This window comes from Ascaphus truei, chromosome 3, assembly GCF_040206685.1.
Source record: "Ascaphus truei isolate aAscTru1 chromosome 3, aAscTru1.hap1, whole genome shotgun sequence".
Classification (NCBI taxonomy): Eukaryota; Metazoa; Chordata; class Amphibia; order Anura; family Ascaphidae; genus Ascaphus; species Ascaphus truei.
In genome coordinates, this window is record NC_134485.1 from 332,339,941 (window position 1) to 332,365,367 (window position 25,427).

A 25,427-nucleotide genomic window follows, 5' to 3' on the forward strand; every position below is an offset into this window, starting at 1 on the left:
GGGAAGAGTGAGTGTGGACCATACCTCTGCCTCTGCTAGAGGGGGCAGGGAAGAGCTGGGACTGCTGTGGGTGCCCTTGGCCTGTAGTGAAGGACCAGGGACCATCCGTCAGTGGTAGCTGAAGATACTGCATAGGGCAGAACTCTGCCTTGTTTCTGTACTGTACAGTGAGGACAATAAACCATTCCTGTTATACCTCCTGCCTGGTGTGTGACCTTACTGGGGGGAGAGGTAATCGTTCTACTGTGGGAGATCACCTTCAGTTCCTGGAGCCTACGGCAAATGGAGGAGCTGCACTGCTAAAGAATATGTAGGGTATGAACCCCAGAAGCCTAGTCCTGTGTCCCCACTACCACCGGCGGATGACTCAGCCCTCCTGTTACCAGCAGGTATCATGCACCACATACGTAGTAATGGCCAAATCTCCCATCGGGTGGGGGAAACACCATTACCTATGTATGTATGTTTTTACCATTGTGGGCTACGTAAACAATTGTGCTCTCTGTTGCTATTGAGAGTTTCCCTTTTCCTTAACAAAATAAAAACAAAATTAGCTTTTTTTCCTCACATCTCCTCCACTGTAAAAGTACATGTCCTTTCCTCACGTTCAATCCCATGACAGCAAACCGTAAGTTTACTTTATTATCTTTTCTGCTCACAAACTATTATTAATGTATTGTGATCATTAGCTCTTGGGTTGAAGGAACACGGTTTTTGTAATGTTTGTACCAATTACCTTCGCATCCTGTGGATTTTTTTCACCTTTCTTGTCACCATCAGGGGAATCTAGGATTGAACAGGACAACAGCTGAGCAAATGACAGCTTTTCACTTGTGCAGCACTTTTCATTCTAAGATCTCAAAGCTCCTTTCAGAAACAATTAAAACATTGGGCTGCAATTATTATTATTCATTTATAATTGGTGCTCATTATCTTCCTTGAGAGGATAAAAGGATGAATTGACCTTCTGTGGAATAATATCTCTGACCTTCACATCAGGGAAGCTATTAAAGAGAGGAACCATTACTGGCTGAGCTGCTTTTCTGATCTTATTATTCAGCAGATATAAGGGGGCTGTAGAGAAAAAGAGTGGAAATGGGGAGAAAGTAGCAGATGGAACAGGAGGCTAATGAGGAAAAGGGGAAAGGGGCTCTCTATCACCTTCTTCCGGCTTCCCCTCCTCTTGTTTTGGTGGCTCAGGTTCCTCATCCATCATAGCTACAGGCTGCAGAAACAGAGCAGAGAGAAGTATCCAGTCACATAAATAAGGGCCGATACACACACAGAGACCATTTTAATCAGAAGGTAGCCTTTTCATTTCTAAACTTGAAAGCATGTTACAGACACAATTATCGTATCACAGCATGAATTATTCCCCTGTTCGAATCGGTACATCGTATTTAAAGGCATGAAAGACTGAGGAGGCCTTGTCAAGATTTGAGCTGGCAAACTTTTACATTGGCGAGCTGTTGTAGTAAGGAACCATATAGCTGGCTATGAAATTAATTCCCCTCAGGGTGATGACATTATTAAAATGCTCCAGTCAAAAGTTGTTCAATAACTTAATATTAGATATCTGTCATGACATGTTAGGTGTATTATCTCACTCAGCAGCAGGATGAGCTCATTAGACTGTTCCAGTCATTCTTTTCAACAATGCCAATTTCTCTATTAATATTTGGGGGGCAGTGTTGGGTGCAGACAGGGGATCCATATATGATTTTTGGGTCTCCATTCTCAAAATAGAATATGTTCTATGTGGTTGAAATGTGTATGAAAATACTTGTCATAATACAGCTTCAAGAAGGGTGTAAAAAGCTGTCCTAAGTTGCCAAAAAGGTAAGATATATTGGTTCATATTAACTATGCTGTGTTATTGTGTAAACCGCCTACCTGCTCTGAGAAACAGAATATTGTACCATTGAACTGAATGGGCAGACAGGTGTCTTCCAACATCGGAAGTTCTTATGGGCTCTCACGGTTAATAAATATGGCCTTCATGCTCCCACATTAAAAAGTTTAGTAGTCACACAAAAGTAATCACAACGTGTAGTGTAAGCCATATTTAGTTTAATTTTGCACGGTAGCTGACCTGTAGTATTCAAATGGTTTTGTTTCTGAGACTATATTTTTGTCATTTGCTTATACTCCAGACCAGGCACAACTGAGCAAATGCTGAACCCTGTAACTCTCAAAATGATTAGTTACATAGTTACATAGTAGATGAGGTTGAAAAAAGACTTCCGTCCATGAAGTTCAACCTATGCTAAATTTAGACAACAGATACTTTATCCTATATCTATACTTATTGATCCAGAGGAAGGCAAACAAAACACCCCATTAAGGGGAAAAATTAATTCCTTCCTGACTCCAAGAATTGGCAAATCGGATTAATCCCTGGATCAACATCCTTCCCATGTATACTTATTTGGTGTAGCCCTGTATACCTTTCCCATCTAAAAAGATGTCCAACCTTTTTTTGAACAAATCTATTGTATCTGCCATCACAGTCTCCATGGGTAATGAATTCCACATTTTAACTGTCCTTACTGTAAAGAACCCTTTCCTTTGTTGCTGGTGAAATTTCCTTTCCTCCAACCTTAAGGGATGGCCCGAGTCCTTTGTTCTGCCCGTGGGATGAATAGTTCTTTTGAAAGTTCCTTGTTTTGTCCCTGAATATATTTGTATATAGTTATCATATCCCCTCTTAGACGCCTCTTTTCTAATGTAAATAAATCTAATTTAGCTAGCCTCTCCTCAAGTTAGAATGTCCATCCCCTTTATTAATTTGGTGGCTCTTCTCTGCACTCTCTCTAGTTCCATAATGTCTTTTCTTAGGATTGGTGCCCAAAATTGTACTCCATATTCAAGGTGTGGTCTTACTAATGCTTTGTAAAGGGGCATAATTATGTTTACTTTCCTTCCATCCATTGCATGTTTGATGCAAGATAAGATCTTGTTTGCCTTTGCAGCTACTGCATGACATTGGGCACTATTGCTAAGCCTGCTGTCTACAAGCACTCCTAAATCCTTCTCCATCAAGGATTCCCCCAATATATCTCCATTTAATTTGTAAGTCGCCTTTTTATTCTTGCATCCCAAATGCATAACCTTACATTTATTTGTATTAAACCTCATTTGCCATTTATCTGCCCACGTTTCCAGTCTCTCCAAGTCCTTCTGAAGAGAAATTACATCCTGCTCTGATTCTATTACCTTACACAATTTAGTATCATCAGCAAAGATGGAGACTTTGCTCTCGATCCCAACCTCAAGGTCATTAATAAACAAGTTAAAAAGCAGGGGTCCCAGTACCGATCCTTGAGGTACTCCACTCACGACTTTAACCCAACCTGAAAAAGTTCCATTTATGACAACCCTCTGTTGTCTGTCCTTTAACCAGTTTTCAATCCAGGTGCATATATTATTACTGAGTCCAATTTTCTTTATTTTGTACACCAACCTATTGTGTCTCCGTGAAACCGTATCAAAAGCCTTTGCAATATCTAGACCACATCAACTGCATTACCCTGGTCTAAATTCCTACTTACCTCCTCAAAGAAACAAATAAGGTTAGTTTGGCAAGATCTATCCTTCATAAATCCATGCTGACTATTACTAAAAAAAAAAAAATTCCATTAGGTATTCCTGAATATTATCCCGTATTAAACCTTCAAGTAGTTTTCCTACTATTGAAGTCAGGCTTACAGGTCTGTAATTCCCCGGGTGTGATCTAGCTCCTTTTTAAATATAGGCACCACATCTGCTTTACGCCAATCTTGTGGTACTGAGCCTGCAGAAATGGAGTCCTTGAATATTAAATATAATGGTTTTGCTATTACTGAGCTTAACTCCTTGAGAACTCTTGGATGTATGCCATCGGGGCCAGGTGCCTTATTTACTTTAATTTTTTCAAGTCGCTTATGAACTTCTTCCTCAGTTAACCAATTGGTCATTAATATGTAGGTTGTGGCTTCCTCCTGTGGCGCTACTATTGAACTTGATTCTTCCCTGGTAAACACAGAGGCAAAGAATTTGTTTAATACCTCTGCTTTTTCCTTATCTCCAATAATCTGCCTACCCATCTCACACTGAAAGGGTCCTATATTTTCTTTTCTCATTTTTTTGTTATTAAGGTACTTACAGAACTTTTTAGGGTTGACCTTACTTTCTATTGCAATCCTTTTTTCATTATCCATTTTTGCTCATTTAATTGCCCTTTTGCAATTTTTGTTACATTCCTTATAATTCTGATACGATGTCTCTGTCCCTTCTGACTTAAAGAATCTAAACGCCTTCCTCTTCTTGTCCATTTCCTCCCCTACCTGTTTATTTAGCCACATTGGTTTTGACTTATTTCTTTTATACTTATTACCCAAGGGTATATACTGATAAGTGTGCTTTTCTAACAATGTTTTAAAGACTGCCCATTTATCTTCTACATTATTCCCTGCAAAAACATCATCCCATTGTATTACTAAAATCTGGTTTTATTTATTAAAATCTGCCTTTCTAAAGTTTAAAGTCTTTGTTGAACCCAAGTAATCTGTTTTTTGATCATTTATTTCAAATGAGACCATGTTATGATCACTGTTACCCAAATGTTCCAGGACTTGAATATTTGTTATTACTTCTACATTGTTTGATATGACCAAATCCAGAACTGCCCCTCTCCTGGTTGGTTCCTCAATAATTTGGGTCATATAATTATCTTTAAGCACCCCCAAAAACCCGTTTCCTTTTGTTGTAACGCTAATTTCATTGCCCCAGTCTATGTCTGGATAATTAAAATCCCCCATTATGCAAACATGAGCCAGTTTTGATGCCTTCTCCATTTGCAAATGTATTTTAGCTTCCTCAATCTCACAGATATTTGGTGGTTTATAGCATATTCCCACAAACATTTTCTTTATACTTTTACCTCCACTGCTAATTTCTATCCACAAGGTCTCTACATTTTCATCATTCCCTTCATAGACATCATCCCTTATAATAGGTTTTAGATCTGGTTTAACATATAGACATACTCCACCTCCCCTTCTATTTGTTCGATCCTTCCGAAAAAGAGAATACCCCTTTAAATTAACTGTCCAGTCATGAGTTTCATCCCACCATGTTTCAGTAATGCCTATGATATCATACTCCTCCCTTGTAGCTATTAATTCAAGCTCCCCCATTTTATCTGTCAGGCTTCTGGCATTAGCAAGCATGCATTTAAGTTTTTTTTCAGCCTGTACTATTATCTTATCTGCTCATTCCTTTCTGCTCCCACCTGGTTTAGTCTTTAGAAGTTTTCTAGTATTATCTCTATTTACTATGGGTATCTCACTGCTTGTCAACCTTGCACTTGCCCCCATTCTACCTCCATACCACCTTGTATCCTCATCTATTCCATTTAGTTCATTATCTGTTTCATTCCCCTCCACCCTCCATCCTAGTTTAAAATCTCCTCCAACCTTTTTAGCATTCTCCCCCCCTAGCACAGAAGATCCCTCTTCATTGAGGTGCAATCCGTCCCTAGAATATAGATGGCACCTCTCAGAAAAGGAGTCCCAGTGCTCTAAAAACCCAAACCCCTCCTTCCTACACCACTTTCTTAGCCATGCATTAACCTCCCTGATCTCTGACTGTCTCCCTGCGGTAGCGCATGGCACTGGTAGTATTTCAGAAAATACTACCTTGGAGGTCCTTGCCTTAAGCATTTGGCCTAGATCCCTCCACCTTTCTCTAACTTTGTCATTGGTGCCAACATGTACCAAGACCGCCGGGTCAATCCCAGCCCCCCCCAACAATCTGTCTACCCGATCCCCCAGCCTTGCCATTTCTGCCCCAACATTCCCAATATCTTCACTCAACATGGCAAATCTATTGGGATGTGTCAGCTCAGAAACTACCTGCCTCTCCCTATTGCCCCTGCTTCCCCTTCTAACTGTCACCCAGCTACCTACCTGCTCCTCACTAACAGCAACTAAGCTACCTACCTGCTCCTCACTAAAAGCGCCACCATCTGCACCACTAGTCGAAGCAAGGGCCTGCTCAGTGAGCTCTAATTCCCTTTCAAGATTGCCAATGTCCATCAATATTGCAAGTTGCCTCTTCAGATCAGCAATCTCTGATTCTAAAGAGACCACCTGCTCACACTTCTCACAGCGGTATGCTCCTTGAACAGCTGCTCCAAGTGCACATACATGTGGCAAGATGTGCATTGAGTGGCATTTTCAATCCTGCTCATTCTAGCAACTATGACGTTTAGAAGTACTAACAGTAAACTTTACTTCAATAACTATACCTTGTTTAACTGCTTCCTTGCTCAAACTGCTTCTGGTTCTAACTGCACACACTTTAACCAACCAGCACTTCAATCAACCACACAGATCAATCAGTACACGCAAGCTGATCTACGTATTATGAATGTTGCATAACAGCAGGTATTGCAGACAATGTCTTTGGTTGGTATACCTAATACTAGTCACCCCATGACTGACAGAGGGGCCAATTAAGCATTTGCTTTGCCTTACATGATGCTGTTGGCCACTCTGGCAGCCAAGAGGTTAATACAGTAAGCCCGGGTATTATCATGAATAAATATAATACTATATTGTGTTCTGCCTACCCCAGAAGTGCAGTAGTAGTTGTAGAAAGATACAGAGCACAGCAGAAAATAGCCACACAAAAATAGCCAAAAATGAATCAGCATAGGATAAGGGCAACTCCAATAATACAAAGATCAATGTATTGCAAGCTCAATAGGGTGGATGGATAAGATTAAATGCACCTACGCGTTTCGTGCCTAAGCACTTTATCAAGGTGTCACACAACATCAAGAAGTGGAAGAGAGCCCTTGATACCACATGAACACAAACACAGTCTCACACTGAGAAGTGCCTTACATTTTTCTTGTCATCTTGACCTTTCTTTCTTTCCTTATTCGCCATGATGACCCCTGACCTCAGTGTATCAAATACAGGATCTGTGCGATTAGCAGCAGCTGTAAAACAGACACAAAAAGAGAAGACATAATGGTTGAGATTCAACTGTTCAAGAGACTGCATCATTCCGCCCTTAACCACTCAAGTGTCATCCTTTGCAAAAATTGCAATGCACTGCTGTTTCATCTAACACTGCCGGGGCCAAGAAGAGGAGAGATCTTTCCGATTGTCAGCCTCTACAACCTGCTATTGTATAATACTTTTCATTTCCGAAATGCTTTACATCGAAGACTTTTAATAGCCACGTTGGTCACAGACAAAACCAGGCTTTGATTTTTAAATATACAATTATATGGATGTGGCCGGAAAAATGTGCCAGCAATGCAAAATTGTATTACAACATAATACAAAGCAACCAGAAGTTGTTGAAAGGAGTTTTGAAAAGTTATATCATGTTCATATAATAATAATGACATTTAAAAGAAGGAGGAGTAGATATGGCTGGCTTCTTCAAAAACGCTCTTCAGCAATTAGAACCTCATCCTTTTTTTCAGCCTTCCTGAGTGGCCTCTAATGTGCAAAGACTGACAGATGTAATTCATTTTACAGTAGGTACATCTGCAGCATTTAATACACCATGTGATAGTTTAACAGAAATATAGATTACAGATGTGCATTCTTAATGTAATATAAATTAAGTATCACACCTATTCTGGATCCAGGCTCACTTGTAGCATGTGAAGATCAATTTAGCTTAACTCATCCCCTTTTTAAAGCACACAAAGTCCTATTTTCTTCAACTTTATTGAGTGGGGTTAACAGAAATATAAAAGTACTTGCATGTAGTTTATGGTAGGAAATATCTCGTGAGGAGAGCTATCCTAATTGGCTTTGGTATCAGGGGAAGTGCTTCTCTGAGGGGAAGGTAAAAAGGAACCCATTCAAAGGGAGCAGTGGAAGATGTGTCTACTCACTTTGGCTGCTGTTGAAAAGAGAGAGAGCACACTTTCCTTTCCAGACAGGAAAAAACCAAGGGGCATAACAAAATATAGAGAAGCAGGGGGAGAGAGCTAAACCAATCTCAACTATGAGCATTGGGAGGTTGCCAGGGCAACTGACTAGTGGCACGTGGAAAAAGTGTATGTTTCAATTTACACAGCAGCACTGACTGCTTGAAAACAGTGAAACATAACTTTCCCTGGGGAGAGCTGGCAGCCTGAGAGCAGAAAAAATACACCAAAAATAAAACAATCCTGTTCCAGGACACTCCCCGTCAGGCATCAGTAGATACCACTATATCCAACATAAATGTGGAACATATAAAATACAATGCAATGTATAAAGTCCATGTTCACATAACAACGTGGTGCCAGCCGGTACTACTGGCTGTGAGATCCCTTTGGCAAGGGATGCCAAGTAGGCGCACCAGTTCAGGATGGCTAGGTGCTCCACAATGTCTTTTAGTTAAAGTCTCTGCAACTGATCTCCTCTGCATACGTTTCCTTCTGAACGTGTCGGAGAACAGTCTTTTTTGCCTCTGTGATTTCGTCGACAGTGTGCAACCTTTGCATAGATACCAGCCGTGACAGCTGGCTGCTTCACCACCTATCGTTTGGCGGAAAGAAATGTCTATGCATCAGAGATGTTCCATTGCTCGCAGGAGGGTTGTCCATCTTGAGAAGTGATGATATCCGAACGTGTTTCTAGGCACTATGGTTTGTGAGCAAAACGGATACTCTAGGTCGTTTCTCTGTGTCTTTTTCAGGATCTACAAGTTCAAAGCCATCAGCTGGTGCTGTTGGTGTTTCATCGGGTTGTATTAGAACCTTTGGTCCTGTACCCCACGACGTGCGCAGCAGACATTGATCTAGTAGCATGGTCTGCAGGATTCTGGTCTGTGGGCACATGGTGCCACTGATTTGGTTGTGTCGACCCTTCAACTCCTTTCCCTTGGTTAGGGGGTGTCCGCTGGGTGGGTGGATGGAGCGGAAGCAGAGTTGTCTGATTGTTTGTCTTATCTTGGACGACCTCGTTGTCGATCACCTTCAGGAGATTTTTTTCTTCCCTTAGTAAAGTTGACTCATGTTCTGTCGTCTAGACTACTGAACATCCAAGGTCATTGTCACTCTCCCCTGATGTGAAGATGTTTTGTGGTACTCAGAGGTATGACCTTGTTTCTTTTCCTTGCTAGGCCTTTCTGTCACTTGGATATGGCCAAGCATGGCTTGAAGAGGGATGTGTGTCCACGTTCCATTATATCTGTTCTGCGAGCGTCAACTTAGTCTGGTTTATGCCCTTTGCCAATGCATACATTTCCCACTATCACCCATCCTAGGTCAAGTCTTTGGGCAAATGGGGCCCGTTGCGCCATTTGCGGATTTTGTGCACCTCAGGATGTCCCTGCCGAGCAGTAGCAAAATCTTGACATCTTGCCCTATCGGTGGGATGCGGTCAGCTATTCCCCTAAGGTGTGGGTGATGACGTGCCACGTCTGGTGTAGGAATCTCATTCCTGTTTGCCGCCATGTGATTGCACTCTATGGGGGTTATGCACTAAGCAGTGATAAGTGCTTTTAAGTGAGATAAAAAGCCATTATAGCGTGATATTGCCTGCTGTGAGATTCACAAAGCAGTGATAAGTCTTTTAAGTGAGATAAATGCATTTATAGCGTGATACTGTCTGCTATGAGATTCACAAAGCTGTGATAAGTGCTTTTAAGTGGGATAAAAAGACATTATAGCACAATACTGCACTGTTATCACTGCTTTGTGAATCTCACAACAGGCAGTATAACGCTATAAAGGCATTTATCTCACTTAAAAGCACTTATCACTGCTTAGTGCATAACCCCCTATGAGTGTAGGGAGAGGTATCTTCACTCTGCCATCCACGGAATGTATGGTATAGCCATTTGCTCTCCTCCCTGTTTCTATCCGCCCTGCGCATGTTCTGAGCATGTAGGGAGAGGCGCTATCTCGTATGTTGAATAGGTCAAAGAATTCTGACCTGACCAATGATCGGTTGCTTTGGTCGCCGATGATAGCATACATTCTTATAGTTCTTTCGGGTTGTCCCTCTGGGCAACAAGACATATCTTAGAACAGAATCTACCATCACGCCCTTCTCCACAAACCTCAGTGCATTTAGATGCTACGGATGGGGGTGGGTGGGTATTTCCTCCTCTTCCTCCTCCCCACCCTGCTTTGTCACATGGTTAGGGGCCTTGAATGGTTTAGGTTTAAATGTCTCTGGATGTAAAGCTGCTACACTGGCGACACACTTTATTCGAGCTCGGCTAGTCCCACGAATTCGGGTATACCCGGGTGATCTGAGGTTTGTGACTGTTTTCTGCCCGAGTGCATTGAGGTATTTTCCAGGCAGGGATTGAAGCATTTTATTCCCGCTGGCTGCAATACTGCACAGTATATATATATATATATACTGCATTACAATTCATGAATTTATGCCATCTGGTAGACACGCGAAGTATTGCAGCCTATTAAATCCTAATCATTATCATTTAACAGATCAGCCGCCCGTCAGCCAGGCATGAACCCAGGCTGGGAAGGCAAACGCAACGGGGCTTGTCAGAGGTGAGGAGCGGCGCATTCCAGGTATCTGCCAGGTACATAATGGGTATTTGCTCGAATAAAGTGTGTCGGTGCAGTACATGCCCGTCACTATTACACTGTGCACTTTATAGCTTCTTAACAGTCCTTGAACAAGTGGCCTGTGGAAGCACAGCATTTCAAGCAGACTCCAAGTTCTCTGAGTAAGCACTTGCGCTCCTCTATGGGCTTCATTCTGAACCCAATGCACGTGTTAAGTGTGTGCGGTTTTTTGTGTATGGGACATTCTCTATTAGGTTCCCTTGGTTTCTTGTTTACAGCAGCTGACTGGTTGGGACTCATGTAGATTGTAGGAGACACGTCCATCCTGTGAATGGTGGTTGCCGGGAGGAGCCTTGCGGTCGCCTCTTCCTTGGTGTGGGTGTGCGATGGCTGCTGGTTAGTGGCGTCTGTCACGTGGCGTCTGTCACGCTTGCAACATTACACATTTCAAGTCCATTTTTTTCCCAGGCCTTCTCTAGCTTGTCGCGGTGTGCATCAATGTCAGCTTCATATTTTTCGCAGTCCTTGTGTGTAAGTGTAACTGCACGCTTAGGCCTGGCGCCTTCTTGCTTCTGTTGAAGTTGTGTAGCGGTCTCAGCATCTGAGTTGTCACTCTCCTGTGTCATGTCTGAGTTGTCACTCATGCGTGGTGTCTGGTGGGGATCGGAGTTCTGCCATGCGGCAGGTGTATGTAAGCCTTTAGTCAGTGCGTGTGGCGCGTGGTCTGTTACCTGCGTCAACGATGGACGACTGTTTCAGATGCTGCCGGTCGGTGTCCTGCAGCGGTCAGCGTAGTGATAGCTGTACATACAGGTGTCCGTAGCTCTGACCCGTGTCCTGGCGGATGTCCGATGGCATGGCCCTTGGTAGACTGTGCCATTGATACGTAGCGCAGGGGTAGGTGTGATGGCTGTACCTCAGTGTGTAGCTGTGCAGAGTATGGACCCAGGCAGGATAGGAGAGTGATAGTGCTGTATATAATGCACGGATCTGTGTAGCAGTGCTGCAGCTTCTGTGTCTGAGAAACTGTTTTTAAAGCTGTAGGCTCTGTATAGCTGTTTAAAGCTGCCTGCTTGTATAGCTGTTTAAAGCCGTTTGCTCTGTATAGCTGTTTAAAGAGGTTTGCTCTGTATAGCTGTTTAAAGAGGTTTGCTCTGTATAGCTGTTTAAAGAGGTTTGCTCTGTATAGCTGTTTAAAGCCGTTTGCTCTGTATAGCTGTTTAAAGCCGTTTGCTCTGTATAGCTGTTTAAAGAGGTTTGCTCTGTATAGCTGTTTAAAGCCGTTTGCTCTGTATAGCTGTTTAAAGCCGTTTGCTCTGTATAGCTGTTTAAAGCCGTTTGCTCTGTATAGCTGTTTAAAGCCGTTTGCTCTGTATAGCTGTTTAAAGCCGTTTGCTCTGTATAGCTGTTTAAAGCCGTTTGCTCTGTATAGCTGTTTAAAGCCGTTTGCTCTGTATAGCTGTTTAAAGAGGTTTGCTCTGTATAGCTGTTTAAAGAGGTTTGCTCTGTATAGCTGTTTAAAGCTGTTTGCTCTGTATAGCTGTTTAAAGCTGTTTGCTATTGTATAATGCTTTTCATTTACGAAGTGCTTTACATCGAAGAGTTTTAGTAGCCACATTGGTCCCAGACAAAAGCAGGCTTTGATTTTTAAATATAAAATTATATGGATGTGGCCGGGAAAAGGTGCCAGCAATGCTATATTGTTTTACAAAACAAGACAAAGCGGCCCGCCAGAAGTTGTTGAAAGGATTTTTGAAAAGTTATATTGTGTTCATATAATAATAATAATAATAATAATAATAATAATAATAATAATAATAATGCCATTTAAAAGAAATAGGAGCAGATATTGCTGGCTTCTACAAAAATGCTCTTCAACAATTAGAACCTCATCCGGTTTTTCAGCCTTCCTGAGTGACCTCTGCAATGTGCAAAGGCTGACAGATGTAATTTGTTATAGGTACATCTGCAGCATTTAATACACCATGTGATAGTTTAACAAATATAGATTACAGATGTGCATTCTTAATGTAATATAAATTAAGTATCACATCAAAACCTGCAAAAGACAGTGCTTTAATTTATATTGTAGAAGTCACCTCTGTGGTCGAATTCTGACATTTCAATCTCCTTCAACACATAAGGGAGAAAAGGGGACTGTGATATCAATAGAGTATTGCCAGCTTACTGTATGTCCATGTAACCATGAAACACAGAAAAGTGTACTGTATGCTGATAGCAGTTAAGGACTGTGTGGCCAACCTTGTCTGTCAATATTCTTTCCTGCCCCTGGACCCCATTTAATTCTGGATTTCATTCCAATCTCAAGCAGTCTTCAATTCCTATACTATATTACCCTCCACCGCCTCTTCTTGGAGTCTCTTCCATGATTCCACCATCTTTCCAGTAGAGATGGGTGGATTTTCCGTCAAAATCCAAATTCGACACGGATTGGTCAATTCCTTTCAGCTGCGGATTAGTCTTAAAAAGGGTTGAGTTAAATTTTAGTAGTGTCTCTAGGTGTCTGTGTGTGTATGTGTGTGTGTGTGTGTATGTATATGTGTTGTGATCACTGTCCTCTAGGGGCTGGAACAGTGCAGTAAGTATGCTTTCCAGTCCACAGAGAGTTAATTCCTCAAAGAGAAGCCAGCAGCAGCTGCTAACTAATGGAGTTAATCAGCTTGGTCTGAGTGAACAAGGAAGTGGTTTAAAAGACAGGTTTAAAAGACAGACTGAAAGCTGCTATGTTGAGAGACTGTTTTCCCCAGAGAAGGGGGGAGATAGAAAGTGCTCCCCAGCTGCGGAAGCTGGTATAGAGGACCTACAGAGGAGTTTTTCTGAGCTCAACATGGGGCTGAGTTCCCCTAGGAAGAAAAGAGGAGAGACCGTGCTGAAGCGGCGACGTCTGCTCCAAAGGACTGACAGATAAGCAAAAACACTTTATTGTTGTATGCAGAGACTGTGTTACACTGTGACATATGCCAGGCCATGTTTTAGCTTGGGAACCAGTTTAGCTGGCCATCCAGTTAGCAAGGGCTAAAGCTACAGTGTAGTTAGTTTTCCCTAAAGAGAATAGGTGTTATTTTTATGTGTTGTTTTGATTTAAAGGGACGGTGGGCTGTTAGCATATGATTTAATCCCTGTAAATAAACCCCACGTAAGAAAAGTACGACGTTTCCTGCCTTTATCTGGGACTAAAAGATGCTAAAATGTGATATGTGTATGTGTATGTGTATGTGGAGAGAGAGAGACAGAGACAGAGACAGAGACAGAGACAGAGACAGAGAGAGAGACAGAGAGAGAGACAGAGAGACAGAGAGAGAGACAGAGAGAGAGACAGAGAGAGAGACAGAGAGAGAGAGAGAGAGAGAGAGACAGAGAGATAGACAGAGAGACAGAGACAGAGAGACAGAGACAGAGAGACAGAGACAGAGAGACAGAGACAGAGAGACAGAGACAGAGACAGAGACAGAGAGACAGAGACAGAGAGACAGAGACAGAGAGACAGAGACAGAGAGACAAAGACAGAGAGACAGAGACAGAGAGACAGAGAGACAGAGACAGAGACAGAGAGACAGAGACAGAGACAGAGACAGAGAGACAGAGACAGAGACAGAGAGACAGAGACAGAGAGACAGAGAGACAGAGAGACAGAGAGACAGAGAGACAGAGAGACAGAGAGACAGAGAGACAGAGACAGAGATCTATATCTATCCTTAATCCACCCTCCAAATAATTTAAGGAGAGTTGCCTGTCTGACCCAACAGGATTAGAACCTACACAACCTCTGTTATTCAGGACAGCAGCTACTGCATAGCAGTGTGAGCAAAACCAGCTGATAGCTAGCACTACTGTCACAGCATACATTTGAGCCCTACTTCTCATTTAGTGCTCATATACTGCTGCGGCCGAGTTTATTCGAGCATTTGCCCGTTCTCGGCCGCAGCAGTAACCTGGCGTGCGCCAGAGGGTGCCGGGCGCGCGCCGAAGACACGGAGGAGCGCCCTCCGATCGGGGCTTTCTCCCTCCCGCTGCCGGGTCCGCCGGAACCCCCTGCCGCCGTCCCCCACATCGCGGGACACCAGGGCTCCCTCGGGGAGCCCTGGACGCGCGTGCAGGGGGCGCAGGCACCCGATGACGCGCGGCACGCCGAGGGAGTGCGGCTTGCATGCCGGGGCATCCCCAGGCTTGCGGAGCTAGCCGCACTCAAATAAAATGTGCCGCCTCTGTAGGTACAAAGCACTTTACCTCTTCTGGTACAGACAACAATATCTAAACAAGAGTAAGCAGTCTTCTGCCATGAGAGACCTTATGGCCGGGGAAGACACCTTACTGTCCATTTATTTGAATAGTCATAATGTATTCCTGCACCGAAGGTGCCTTATGACACAATATTGCTTAGTAAATATGACCCACTGTATTTATCCTTTATAAGATTAGAATTACTTGTAGCCCCGGTCCCCGGCGGCTCCTAGAGACTCCCCTCCTTTGGTGCAGCGTGGTCGCGGGTGCCGCCGGAGCCAGCGACGGACCCGCCGGCTGCTTCCAAAGGTGGGGGCCGGAGCAGGGAGTGTTGCGAGCCTTAGGATGCTCGGCGGCGCACCCGGCTAGCGGGGGCCGCCATTGTAGTTGCGCGCGCATACGCCGGGGTCGCGCATGCGCGGAAGAGGCCAGGGAGTTGTGGCGGCCATTGAGGGGTTGCGCATGCGCAGTGGAATCGCGCACGCGGCCCCAGTATAGAAACAGCCTCCACGGGACTACAATTCCCAGGAGGCTAAGGGGGGAAGGTACCAGGTGCCCCAGAGTAGCCAATAGGGCTGGAGGATTGCCCTGCCGAGAGAAGGGATACATTTCGCGGGGTTTGAAGGAGAGAGTCAGTTGGCGCCAGGAGAAGCTAGGGGAAGGATGTAGGGTGCAGGAGTCAGTGACTCCCTGCATTAGGCCAGCAGCCCCCAAGGCCCCAGCTAGCCCTGAGTCACCCAGTAGTGTGAGTTGTGTCAAGGACAGCCCCCAGGTTACGGACCCTGCCACTTACTATCTAGAGTCAGTTAGGGGCCCAGCAGACGCTGCGCGTCCGTCCAGAGGTTTGGGCTCAGACCTTCGCTGTTGCTGCATCAGCCATCCGGGTGGGATCGCCCCGGACGGTAGTTCCTATGTAAAGTCGACATCAGGATCTTTTGTGAAGTTCCTTGGCAGGCCCGGGCACCGGAGTGCCCGGCAGGTAATCTACTAGTGCACCAACGAGTCATATCACATTCACAAGGGACATAGTGGCTGCGCAGTCACACATCTCTCTCTCACTTGAGGGTGGGGTAAATACTGTGTGGGATTTCTGGACACTGGGTGGGATCATCTGGTTGAGGTGGAGGTAGCGTCCTGCGAGTGCAGTAGCTAGTGTCTCCTCTAGGGAGGGACACCTGTTGATTATATGCACCAGTACGTTTCCTATGCTCACAAGTCATTGTTGTTTTGCCTACTGTTTGTGGAGTGATATATATAGTGTCCTGCAAGGAACCACTCCCCCTCTGGTGGGAGCCATTGCAGGTGGAGGCATTGCACCAAGTGCGAGGTTATTCATATTGTGTCATACGTGCCCCAGGCTCTCCGTGGCGGAGGCTTAGGCCTCCTGTGAGCCTAACAGGTAAAGCACCACACTGGGTAATGCATATAGATCCCCTCATATACACCCTATCTGCGATTGGGAGGGGGGGAATATGGGTTACATACTACTAACTCAAGTCCCCAGGTCACTTTGTTATCTTACTTTATCTCTGCCTCTGCTTTATTTGCTGTGCTTGACCTTGTTTTTACTTTTGTATGTTTTATTTAATCTCACCTGGCTTCTGTAATGCATAGCCCTCAGTACATATTACTTTGTGCTTGAAGTCCTTTCAAAGTTACAATCAACAAAAAAATAATATATATATATATATATATATATATATATATACTTATATACTAGCTGAGAGCCCCGGCGTTGCCCGGGATGTTTGTGGTGTGGGTGTGGCATTTGGGTGGGGAGTGGTCCACGCGGCCCATGTGCGGTGGTACTGCTGCTGTGGCTGTACTGATGGTGATTGTATCGGTGTGCTGATTTGGGAGGGTTTGGTGCTGATGTGGGGGTGCGGATGTGGGTGTGCCGATGGGGGAGGTGCAAAGGTGGCGATGTGTGGGTGCTGATGGTGTTGATGGGGGCTGGGAATGGCGGGGAGCCGAGAATGCCAGTGTGCTTGGGGGGCATGGGATACCGGTGTGCTGATGTGGTGGTGCTGGGGATAGTGTGTGTGTGTATACATGTTTGTGGGGGGGAGGAGGTGGGAAGGGGGGGAGGAGGTGGGAAGGGGGGGGGAAGGATGAGGTGGGAAGGAGGGGGAGGAGGAGGTGGGAAGGGGGGGGGAGGAGGAGGTGGGAAGGGGGGGGGAGGAGGAGGTGGGAAAGGGGGGGAGGAGGTGGGAAGGGGGGGGAGAAGGGGGGGAGGAGGTGGAAAAGGGAGGGGGAGAAGGTGGGAAAGGGGGGGGAGAAGGTGGGAAGGGGGGGGAGGAGGTGGGAAGGGGGGGGGAGGAGGTGGGAAGGGGGGGGAGGAGGTGGGAAGGGGGGGGAGGAGGTGGGAAGGGGGGGGAGGAGGTGGGAAGGGGGGGAGGAGGTGGGAAGGGGGGGGAGGAGGTGGGAAGGGGGTGGAGGAGGTGGGAAGGGGGGGGAGGAGGTGGGATGGGGGGGAGGAGGTGGGAAGGGGGGGGAGGTGGTGAGGAGGGGGGAAGGGGGGGAGGTGGTGAGGAGGGGGGAAGGGGGGAGGTGGTGAGGAGGGGGGAAGGGGGGGAGGTGGTGAGGAGGGGGGAAGGGGAGGAGGTGGTGAGGAGGGGGGAGGGGAAGGGGGAGGGGAAGGGGGGGAGGGGAAGGGGGGGAGGGAGAGGGGAGGTGGTGGGAAGGGGGGGTGGAGGTGGTGGGGGGAGGTGGTGGGAAGGGGGGGTGGTGGGAAGGGGGGGTGGGGTGGGAAGGGGAGGTGGTGGGAAGAGGGGTAGAGGGGGGAGGTGGTGGGAAGGGGGGGAGGAGGGGGGAGGTGGTGGGAAGGGGGGGAGGTGGTGGGGAGGAGGGGGGAGGTGGTGGGGAGGAGGGGGGAGCTGGTGGGAAGGGGGGGGAGGAGGGGGGAGGTGGTGGGAAGGGGGGGGAGGAGGGGGGAGGTGGTGGGAAGGGGGGGAGGTGGTGGGGAGGAGGGGGAGGAGGAGGGGGGTGGGGGGGGAGGGGGGAAGGGAGGAGGGGGGTGGGGGGGGGGAAGGGGGGAGGGGGGAAGGGGGGGGAGGGGGTGGGAAGGGGGGGGGGTGGGAAGGGGGGGGTGGTGGGAAGGGGGGGAGGTGGTGGGAAGGGGGGAGGAGGAGGGGGGAGGTGGTGGGGGGGAAGGGGGGAGGTGGTGGGGAGGAGGGGGGAGGGGGGAAGGGCGGGGGGAGGAAGGGGGGGAGGTGGTGGGAAGGGGGGGAGGTGGTGGGAGGGGGGGGGGAGGTGGTGGGAAGGGGGGGAGGTGGTGGGAAGGGGGGGAGGTGGTGGGAAGGGGGGGAGGTGGTAGGAAGTGGGGGGGAGGTGGTGGGAAGGGGGGAGGAGGGGGGAGGTGGTGGGGAGGAGGGGGGAAGGGGGGGAGGTGGTGGGGAGGAGGGGGGGAGGTGGTGGGGAGGAGGGGGGGAGGTGGTGGGGAGGAGGGGGGAAGTGGTGGGAAGGGGGGAAGGTGGTGGGAAGGGGGGAAGGTGGTGGGGGGGAAGGTGGTTGGAAGGGTGGGGTGGGGGGGAAGGTGGTGGGAAGGGGGGGGGGGAGGTGGTGGGAAGGGGGGGAGGTGGAGGGGAGGTGAAGGGGGTGGGAGGTGGAGGGGGTGGGGGGTGGAGGGGAGGTGAAGGGGGTGGGGGGTGGAGGGGAGGTGAAGGGGGAGGGTGGAGGGGAGGTGAAGGGGAGGTGAAGGGGGGGTGGAGGGGATGTGAAGGGGGGGGGGGTGAAGGGGATGTGAAGGGGGGGATGGAGGAGAGGTGAAGGGGGGGTGGAGGAGAGGTGAAGGGGGGGGTGGAGGAGAGGTGAAGGGGGGGGTGGAGGGGAGGGTGGAGGGGAGGTGAAGGGGGGTGGAGGTGAGGTGAAGGGGGGTGAAGGGGAGGTGAAGGGGGGTGGAGGGAGGTGGAGGGGGGGTGGAGGGAGGTGGAGGGGGGGTGGAGGGAGGTGGAGGGAGGGTGAAGGGGGGTGAGGGGAGGTGAAGGCCGCTCCCTCACCTGTCCGGCCGCTCACTCACCCGTCCGGCTGCTCCCTCAGCCGTCCGGCAGCTCCCACGTGGATCTGAGGCGGGAGGCAGCTTGTTGTGGCCGCTCCCCCGCTGTGTCCCGGGCGCTCGCTCCCCCGCTGACTGTAGCGGCGCCGGGGGGGAGGGGGTGGAGGGGAGGTGAAGGGGGGGGTGGAGGGGAGGTGAAGGGGGGAGGTGAAGGGGGGAGGTGAAGTGAAGGGGGGGTGAAGGCCGCTCACTCACCCGTCCGGAAGCTCCCACGTGGATCTGAGGCGGGAGGCAGCTTGTTGTGGCCGCTCCCCCGCTGTGTCCCGGGCGCTCGTTCCCCCGCTGTGTCCCGGGCGCTCGTTCCCCCGCTGACTGTAGCGGCGCCGGGGGAAGGGGGGGGGCTGAAAGCGCGGGACACGGGGAGAGGAGGAGGTGCGCGCGGGTGTGGAGGCTGATGTTCGGGGAGGAAGAGGCGGAGGCTCCGGGACCGGTGGGTATGTGAGCCCCACCCCCCGGGTTATACATGCTGCTAATGTACACCCCCCCCCTACTGTGTGTATGTGTGTGTGTCCCTGTGTGTGTCCGTGTGTGTGTGTCCGTGTGTGTGTGTGTGTTTGTGTCCCTGTGTGTGTGTGTGTCCCTGTGTATGTGTGTGTCCCTGTGTATGTGTGTCCCTGTGTGTGTGTGTCCCTGTGTGTGTCCCTGTGTGTGTGTGTGTGTCCCTGTGTGTCCTTTGGCCCGTCACTCCGCCTCAGGCCAATGAGAGGTGTGCGGGGGCGGCCCAAGGGACCAATGAGATTTCCCCTAGGGACACCGGACATCCAGGCAGGCAGGCAGGCAGGCAGGCATGCATGCAGGCAAACATACAGTGCTTTCACTAATATAGTATAAGATATATATATCTCTTGGAGATATGCTAGTACACACAGTTACACAGCTACAGTGGTGATAGCCATCAGCTGGTTTATCTCACACTGTTAGAGCTGCTGCCAAGAAAAGCAGTGGTTCTGGGTTCTAGTTCTGTTAGGTCAGACACCAGTGCACCATTCCAGTCATTAGATGCCTTAGGCTTGTCAACTTAATATGGTTCTTATGGAAATTATTTTAGGAAATGTGGGATGTGACTCATTTAAATATACTTTGTATAACCATTAGCATATCTCCCAGGGTACCTCAGGTGTACTCCTTTTTCAGTGCAGACATGTCTCCCTAATTTATTTGGAGGGAGGTTTCAGTGCATATATGTATATATATATATATATATATATATATATATATATATATATATATATATATATATATATATATATATATATATATATATATATATATATATATATATATATATATATATACACACACACAACTGGAGACACTACTGAAATTGAACTCCTTCCTTTATTGGATACACTACTGAAATTGAACTCCTTCCATTATTTGTGCGGGTCGGATTCAGACAGGTTCACCCATCTACCTTTTAGTGAAGAAATACTTCTTGACATTTCCCTGAGCATAACATTCTCCAGCTTCACTTCATGATCTCATGTTGTAGTATTTTTCTTTCTCTGCAAAATGTATTTAAAAGGTCGTATGATATCCCCCTCCCCTCCTGTCTTCTAGGCTATACATGTTGAGGTCTTTATAACCAATCAATGCACAACTTTAATTTTACTATTTATTTATTTTTGCATTACCTCAATTTTGTCCTACTAATGGTATTACTTTCAGAATTGAATAACGTACTGTAACAAAGATCTATAAAGTTCATTTACTAACTATATTTCTTCCTGCTGCTAATGAATGCCCCAATAGAATTGAGCATCATGCTGGCTTGTCCTATCACTTACAGAAACACACATAATAATCCTTTCTTCTGTTTCCTCTATGGTGGCAGTATTGTACCACATATGTTTTCTGCACCTGGGTTTTAGAAGCACAAAATGCATGATTAAGAACTTCTTGGTATTGAATTGTAGTTACTACATTGTTGACCTTTCCTCTAAAAACCTTCCCTTTGGTTTCAACCATTCGGTAGTTTCAACCATTTTTACTGTAGTTCTGTGTTTTTATGGAAAATGGAGTTCTAAAAAAAATTTTTTTAAACAGGACTGGTCCGATGCCTCATGATGACATGGAAGTACTGTAAGCTATCAATAATGTTAACATTTACATATGGGCAAACTGAGGCAATTTCATACAGAACATGCATGAGGAATAGAAATTGAATTGAGAATCTTGTGCAATCAACAAAATAGCCAATGAAACGCAGTAAAAAAAAAAAGGTTCTAACCCTTCCATACCAGTGACCTAGTGTGGCCACATGACTTCAAATACGACGACAGGTTGAAATTTAAATTTATTTAAATTGTCGTCTGTAAAAGAGCGATATTTTACACATAGATAGATAGCATAGATAGATAGCAAACTACACATTGATATAAACTGTAAATAAGTGCAAACATGAGTGCTTGGTAATTCGTTGATTATTCCTAAAGTGTGGTATGGCTGTGCTGTCCTGGGAGAGGGCTGAGAAACGGTGTACTAGTACAGTCTTAACATGAATAGCTTCTGTGGAATAGTGATGCCATCTTGTGGTCACTGGCTCAAAACAGATACACAGTATCCATCATTTAGCTCTTGTGGAATTGGACCTGTTCTGCCATCTGTCTCTCCCATACAGGTGGGTGCTTGGTGAATGATGCAAAAACAATCAGAATAGAACTAATGTATGTAGCCTACTGACAGACACCAGTTGTGTGAATAAGACTGTACATTTTCTATCATGTATTTTCTACTTTTCCATTTCTGACACTATCTGTAGGCTGCAGGATGATACAGTGATGCAGAGATAAGAGATTTATGGACAACTTCGGTTAGTACTTTCACTATACTGGCAGTCCTCGTTTTACAACGAATGGCTTATCCAACGCTATGCAATGCATACCTATGTTCATTTTTACAACGCCAAAACGGCTTATCCAACACTCTTACGACGCTTTGCAACGTTGTTTATGTGTGTGTGTGTGTATATATATATATATATTCATTGCATATACATTGCAAAGCGTCGTAAGAGCGTATATATATATATATATTTATAATATTATACTATATAATATATTAAACTATATAATATATTATGTACACTATATAATTTATGTGTGTGCTGCATATCTTATTGTCTGCGTAAAATAGTTTGTGTATTTTAGCATTAAAAATGCCTTCAGGAACGGAACCTTTCATTTAAACAGTGTTCCTATGGGAAAACGTGTTTCGCTTTACAACGTTTCGCTATCCAACGCCATTTTGAGTAACGCATTGTGTCGGATAACCGAGGACTGCCTGTATACAGTAGTTACATAGCAATTCAGTGACAGAAAGGATGTATGCTCTTTTGAAAATGTCCCCCTTATTTCAGGGGAATAATTAAGGCACAGACTGGTTCATCCAGTCATTCATTCCTGATTCAGGATGACAGTGAGAGAGTAAGACCATGAGTAAAATCTGTCTTCACCATCCCAAATGGACCAAAGGACTCTACAAGATGACCTTGTAATAAAAACAAAAAATCCAGTTGGTCACTTTTCCTCATGACAGAATACTGTAGATTGTGAAGGGAATGAATGATACTCACAGAAAGGAAGCAGTTCCTTCACACATGCATATTGTTGGTTACTGTACAGGGGGGAGCTATATGCTCGGCGAAAACCTGGGGGCTGCAAGGTAAGATGGAAGAGGGTTAATTCCTGCACTTTGAAGAGCATCTTTTGAGACAAAGTTGACATAAGTAGTACTGGTAGTTAGCAGGCTTTTAAAACTTATAAGAAGATGCGTGATATAGTGATGTAAAAGCAATAAAGCAACTGAACTTCTGCATTGACTAATGGCCAACAAATGAAAAAGAAACCAGCGCTGGACATTCACTGACAACCATATTCAGTCCTCCTGTGAGTGTTCTATTTGTTTACCTTCAATTTTCCCCATATGTGTGTCTCCTTCTATCCTCCTGTTTCATTTATACTGCTACCGGGCTTGACTACATCCTCCTATTAACCTGATTTCTGCTCTGTTTTATTTATAGTAATTTGCTATATTTTGAACTGTGTTTTCCTTGAGCTTATATTCGGTTTTACATATACAAAAAATGGATGGGTATGTCGATGACGTCTCCTCTCTTCTCACTTTACCGATTCAGAGATTGTTACATGATTATTGCCAATTTACCTTCATGTCATCATGAGAATGGGATCCAGTTCTGGTTTTCCAAGTCAGTATTTCCCATAAAGATACGTGACTATTATATTCCAGAATTCACTGGGGCTAGTGTTAACAATAATATGTACTATACTAAATTCATGATGCTATGGAGTCTGGTTGGCAATTCTGCATATCATCAAAATATTCATTTTCTTATGGATTGAGACCTGGAATATTCTGTAATTGACATTACACTGACAACGCATCCATTTTTCCATAAGAATTAAAAACCGCGAGAACCTGCAACATTATCCTCTTAAAAGTTTCCTGAAAAAGCCTCCATTTTAAAAAAGATCAGATACTGTACTGTACAACACAGGCAGAAAAATAGAGCCTTCTCAATCACTTACTATCTTCCCAAAACATTTCTGGAACTCCACGTAGGACTGGCAGTGATGGTGAATGTTGGTTTTGCAGTTTCTGCATCTCAGTCCGAACTTGTTATTTACTACAAATAAATAATTAAAAAAAAGAGGGGTTAAAGTGCCAGCCATACTCTATCATTTCCTATTTGTTTTCCTTTGAAACAATTCGTGGTAGTCTCCGCCCTTCTTATAGGCAGGAGGCATTCATATATGATGTGTATGTTATTTATGACACCGGAAGTCCTTCAGCAGTGACCTTCTTTTTCATCTATAATACAATTGTGAGGACATACTGTATGGGTGGTGTTCTATGAAAGGTAGAATTCAGAAACAATAAATTCATTATATGTGGTTCTGCTTTCCTGATCCTTCCAGATCTGCCTACTAATTTCAGGTCCGCAGTGTGATAATGATCCAGACAGCTCTCTCTTCAGATCTTACCTCTGTTATGTGAATTTTGCCAACAGGCCAGCAAATGGGAATACACAACCAAGACCGAATCATTAGAACACGGGTGTCCTACAATTAGATGACAGGTGTTCATGGGTCTTGGACAGTTGTCCATGGCCATTTGCCGCGGCTGTTTGGCCGACAGAACCGTTCACCGCCGCAGATGACCTTGGGAGTCTGGAGGTTTTGGGTCATTTTGGGCAATGCTGATAACTGCAACCTAGAACTTTAACCTCTAACCCTAACCACGAACTCTTAAAACCTTAAAATCGGTAGCTCCTAACCCTACTGTTCCTAACCTTATCCCTTAAACCCCAACTATAATATTCCTAACCGTAACACCTAGCCCCTAAAAAAACAAAACCATAAAAAGCCTAAATACAGCAGCGAAATAGACCGCGGCAAAAAGACCTTGCCAAATTGTCCCATTCTTGGAATTTATTAATTCATTCCAGTGTCCTGAATTTAATTTAAGATTTAAAATGGCTGCCTTCACTGACATTCTATTTAAGATTGTATTTTGTATGCCTCCAATAATTGACATACTAATTTGGTTAACATTTTAGGGCTAAGTTTTATGGGTGGCGTCTTATTTCAACCTTTTCAGTTCGGTAGAGCACAGCAATGCAATTCTGTTCAGCATTGAAAAGGTTAATCTCAACACTGTATGGCATTTATGATTAAAATGCATAGAACTTTTGGGAAATAATATCTGGCAGCATTTTGCTGGAGCTGAGGTCTAATGGACACCTCGAGTCTCTAAGGAGGAAAAGACCAGTACTTGGTAAGCACAGGAGTAGGGTAGTAATTGGTTTGCCTAAGGTGTGTCAGGGAAAGAAAGCATTACATCCAAGCACAATTCTAATTATTGAATACTGCAACAATTAGCCACACTTATCTCAAGCTTCATATACTAGATGCATGCTTGTTAGGCCGATAAATAAAATGGTGGATTGATGAATGCATTCATTGGAAGATAAATGATGGCCATGACATGTTAAACGCCCCTCTGACAGAAGAGAGAGGTTAACAGGTGTATGATAAGCTACCCTTGTCCCTTCTATTTCTTGCTGCTTGCAACCCTTCACAGGCCTAGTCATGGCAATGAAAAGTCACTCCTTTCCTTGGCCCATGTGACTAACACCCTGTAGAGCATCGCTCTCAAGTCCCAACCACAAAGCATCAAGCTTAACCTACGGACAATCATCCTGGCACACACATCGCAGAACTTGGGTTTCTTCAGGTAATGATCCTTGAACTTGTGGGGTTTGTCATTCACTGGCCGGGGTGGCTCCGGCAGGGGCTCATCTATCTTATCATCCTCTTCCTCCTCCGACTCGTAGATGTAGTAGATAATTGGGCCAGAGTTAGGCAACTCCCCGTTTGGTTGAGTCTCTGGGGCCTCTGGCTCATTGTTCTCTTTCTTCTTTTTGAACATCTGCTTGAACTTCAGCACCTGGAAGAAAGGTGTGTTAAAAAAAAAAAACAGTACCACTTAGCTAAAGAAAAATATATGTCAATAGTGTGTGTGTGTGTGTGTGTGTGTGTGTGTGTGTGTGTGTGTGTGTGTGTGTGTGTG

The 25,427-nt window shown here is 45.7% G+C and overlaps 1 protein-coding gene across 5 annotated transcripts in view; it reads right to left on the minus strand.

The window, feature by feature from the left end:
* Positions 1-25,427, minus strand: part of STAC3 (SH3 and cysteine rich domain 3) — a 45,331-nt gene that overhangs the window by 8,279 nt on the left and 11,625 nt on the right. For 4 of the 5 annotated variants that reach the window (XM_075591502.1, XM_075591504.1, XM_075591503.1 and 1 more), the window contains 6 exons: positions 25,046-25,304; positions 23,384-23,481; positions 22,411-22,492; positions 6,891-6,988; positions 1,162-1,225; positions 737-786 (listed from right to left, as the gene is read on the minus strand). In XM_075591502.1, coding sequence (XP_075447617.1) covers positions 737-786; positions 1,162-1,225; positions 6,891-6,988; positions 22,411-22,492; positions 23,384-23,481; positions 25,046-25,304 — 651 coding nt within the window. The remainder of the gene's footprint in view (positions 1-736; positions 787-1,161; positions 1,226-6,890; positions 6,989-22,410; positions 22,493-23,383; positions 23,482-25,045; positions 25,305-25,427) is intronic. The other variant, XM_075591506.1, reaches the window with a different exon arrangement.